Source organism: Sinocyclocheilus rhinocerous, unplaced genomic scaffold (genome assembly GCF_001515625.1).
Source record: "Sinocyclocheilus rhinocerous isolate Xijiao unplaced genomic scaffold, SAMN03320098_v1.1 scaffold95, whole genome shotgun sequence".
NCBI classification, from domain to species: Eukaryota; Metazoa; Chordata; class Actinopteri; order Cypriniformes; family Cyprinidae; genus Sinocyclocheilus; species Sinocyclocheilus rhinocerous.
The window spans coordinates 2010941-2015153 of NW_015662004.1; the positions used below are offsets into that span (position 1 = coordinate 2010941).

The 4213-nt window shown below is 39.1% G+C and overlaps 1 protein-coding gene across 1 annotated transcript; it reads right to left on the minus strand.

Annotated features, from left to right (window-relative positions):
• Positions 1–841: 841 nt before the first annotated feature.
• LOC107727253 (dachshund homolog 2-like) lies at positions 842–1906 on the minus strand. Its single transcript, XM_016537056.1, has 2 exons — positions 1230–1906; positions 842–878 (listed from the first exon to the last, which is right to left on the minus strand). The coding sequence occupies exons 1-2, from the start codon at positions 1715–1717 to the stop codon at positions 842–844; spliced, it is 525 nt and encodes a 174-aa protein (XP_016392542.1). The 5' UTR covers positions 1718–1906.
• Between the last annotated feature and the right edge of the window lie 2307 nt (positions 1907–4213).

The following is a 4213-nucleotide window of genomic DNA, read 5'->3' on the forward strand; positions in this document are numbered from 1 at the left end:
CACCTGCTCCACCGTGCACACCACCGGACATATATCCAGCCGCTTCAGCTTGGTGTAGACGGTGTGCAGTCCGCCGACCAGGTGCTTCAGGAACATGTCGAACACCTGCGGGAGGCAGATGAGCTCCTGACCGTCCACGGCGAACGAGGCCACTTTCACCCCGTGCACCTCCACCATCTTACACTCGTTATTGTGGACACCGCCGGGCCCGTTCCCGTTAGTGCTGCCGCCGCCGGTGCCGGTGATGAAAGAGTTGATCATGCTGCTGGTCAGTCGCGGGGACTCGGCCGGGCTGGAGTACAGAGAGTCGGGACGGAACAGGCTGCTCGCGCCCCCGGTAGTGGAGGTCGGTGAAAGCACCGGAGGAGTTGATGATACGGCCATAGTTTATGCCGGATTGTTTTATGACATCAGTTAAATAAATCCTCCAAATTCAATTAGCTTAAACAGAATTTGAGAGTATAAAAATCTGCCTTGCAAACAGATTTTAATACAAGGCAGCTGAAACACTATTGAAATTAGATTTTGTTGGTGTATATATATATATATATATATATATATATATCCTTGCAAGTGTATATAAATATCATATTATTGTTTTTAGTTTATTTGAATCATATAGATAATAAAATGACCATGTATGCGCTTTAATAAACGCTTGTATAAAAACAGTTACGTAAAAAGCAGGTCGAGTGGCCAGCGAGAAAAATGAGTCAAAAAGATTCGAACAAAGTTATTTGCTTGATTCTGGAGAAAGCTGTCATTAATTTCACGTTTTTATTACTTTTATTATTACTGTATTTTTCCCAGTACAATGATTTGATTCGAAACGGAAAAGAGGTCAAAACTGCAGGTGGTTTGGCAGAAAGAAAAGCTGACTGCAACCAATTTTAGACAAAAGTTTAATTTTTGACATTTTATGTGTTTTGACAAGTTCACAAATAGCACTTTATAATAACTTTTTAATAGGTAAATGAACTTAAAACATTCATTAACTTGTTTAGATCACGTGCGTCAAAATAGTAATGTCATAAACGTGTAATTCATATATTTCCATAACTATTCATATTTATGCATGCATGGAATTGTTTGTATTAAAGTTATCATAAAGTGTTAGAAACTTTTCCAAGTACGACAACTCTGCTAGTTCTGAATGAACTTGAAAAGCACATCAGATTCCACAGCTGAGTGTAAATGTGAGCTGTATATGTGATAGGTATAAGACTTGCCTCGCATTGGTGCAGTCGTTATAAAGCGCCTCGAAGTCTTTTCGGGTGATGAGTTTGCACCGGTTCACGCCCGGCTGAATGGCCCCAAGTCCGCGCAGGATCCGCACCTGCTCCACCGTGCACACCACCGGACATATATCCAGCCGCTTCAGCTTGGTGTAGACGGTGTGCAGTCCGCCGACCAGGTGCTTCAGGAACATGTCGAACACCTGCGGGAGGCAGATGAGCTCCTGACCGTCCACGGTGAACGAGGCCACTTTCACGCCGTGCACCTCCACCATCTTACACTCGTTATTATGGACACCGCCGGGCCCGTTCCCGTTAGTGCTGCCGCCGCCGGTGCCGGTGATGAAAGAGTTGATCATGCTGCTGGTCAGTCGCGGGGACTCGGCCGGGCTGGAGTACAGAGAGTCGGGACGGAACAGGCTGCTCGCGCCCCCGGTAGTGGAGGTCGGTGAAAGCACCGGAGGAGTTGATGATACGGCCATAGTTTATGCGAAGTTTCCTCCTTTCCGTACTTTTGAGTCAAGCACACTTTGCTGGCTCCTCGTACTGTTTCGCGGCTTTCACTCGGTGTTTCTCATGCGGCTCCGGTAGCGACTGCTGATAGTCGGTAATGTGCAACTACCTTCTTCGCGAGTGAGATGGATAGAAGTGTATCGCACTCAGCGATTCAATTAGCCAGCCCACTAAAGGCTGGAGTGACAGCTCTCTCAGCCAATAAGCACCGCGATGGCACACGCCTTTAAATATTATTGGCCATTTGCCAGTGCTGGGCGGGGACTTGTGTTCTTACTCTCAAAAGCGAATACAACTTTTAAGATTGCGCGCAGAGACAAATGATGATATATATATTATTTCGTTGGTGTCTTTAGCTTTTAAGCTGTCATTTTGCTGACACGTTTTCTTCCATAACCTTTTTTTACTAAATCAGTTTTATTACTAAACATAAGAATAGTGCGTGATATCAGCTAAATGAATGTAAATGTAAATGTAGGCTAATTAAACAATACATTTTCCTTGATATTATATTTTTATGTGAATGTACATTACTGATCCGTTAAGCTTTATAATATGTTTGTTAATAATGTCATAAAAGTTATTAAAATAATTGTCATAAAAGTTATTTTAAAAATTACCATAACAACACTTATTATTGTGGGATTATATTTGCAATCAATTGTGGCTTGTGGCTTGTGGCCTATAATTGTGAATGTCAATAAAGACAGTTGTAGTACTTATAATTTCACAATATTAGACTTCTTCAAACACATATATTTAACTTTAATATTGACATTAATATTAAATATGACAGCTGTTCATCACAGTCTGTCCTTCCATAACAGTGACCACCCATTCCGACCATAATGCAGCATCACCTTTTAATTTAACCCACAGACTCCATTGCAGTCTTAAAATTGCAGTACATCAACAAGCACAAGATTATCTTTAAGTAGACCTGAAAGATATGATGGAAAATATCATGCTTCATATTTTTGATCTAACTGATTTTTTAAAGATCCAGAACATCATTGCTATTAACTGTATAACGTGCAACACATTAAGGTAAACTAAGGTGAACTAACTTTACTGTCTAAGCTTTGAGTAAGCACTTCTGTTGTTATATGACATTGCCTTTTAGGTAACTTATAAATGATAGAGTTCTGGAGTTTAAACATTTGGCCTCATTTGAAGTGGCATGTGAATCTTGCTTAGAATTTCTAGTAGATCATATTTGTTATTTGTCATGTTGAGTTCTTGTACCATTCATGTCATAAACCTGACAGCACTGATTCTTTTTTGTATATCACTTCAAATTAACATATTTTTTTTCTTAAACATGTTTACAAATGAATTCACTGATATTAACAGAAGAGCAGACCCTCTGAAAAGATATAGGTTGATTTCAATAAAGAACAACGATCTGTATAAAACAGTATGTTATAAAAGTTCTACAACATGTATTAAAAATGTCAGTCTCTCTAATACTAATTTTTGAACAGCAACACATCTGATTCACATTTTTTTCTTTCAATACTTTATCTTTGCCCTCATTATGAACCAGTTAGTGAGGCAAATGAGCACCTTTGTAAATGAGAATCTTTATACAGGTCAAAAAAAGTCGTTGTAAAATTAATGTAGGAATCATGCTTAACCTTTGAGCCCTTGCAACTTTTGTGGGAAGATTAATATTGTAATGAGTGCCTAAATGCCATGCAAATTTCTGCCAAGTACCTGCTGAAATTAAAAAGCTAGGTGGCAATCTAGAAAATTAGATACATATTTTACCTAGCTTTCAATCGCACCTCAACCCTTCGTCTTCGTATTTAATCATAATGAATACCTGATTAACATACCTGGCCCTGCAGGCACACATGCACCGCCCCCTCCAGCACCGCCCCAATGCTCTGTATGCATATTCACAACTTGTACACACATGTAATGGATCTACATACCTACACTGGCATATGTTAATAGCAGTGTAAGCAGCATTACATATAAACACTGGTTTCAGTGTTAAGGAATGTAAGTCTTTTATCACCTGAGAAATCCACATTTTAACAAAATATATATATCTGATAGGAATACTATTACAGTTTTTCTGAATTGCCAAATTCTCACTATAGCTTAAACCAATCTGTCAAATAAAGCACTCTTTCTGCTAAACCTTAAACACGTTCAGGCAGTTAAGCTCTATTTGCAAATCTCATGCACTCTTTTTGCAAAACTCTAAACACATTCTCATTCACTTAAACACTTATCAAACTGTGATGCATTTGTGCTGCAAAATGCTAAACACAAGCGTCAAAAGTTAAACACGACTAAAGCACAGTTGTCATCGTTTACACACAACGATTCAAAATTGAGACATGTTTGCAGTGTTTTGGTAGATATAGTGTATTGTGTTAGTGTATTATTGTAATTTGAAAATTGTGTGTTGTGTGATTTTGAGCATGAAATTAACTGTTTTGTCAATTGTGTGT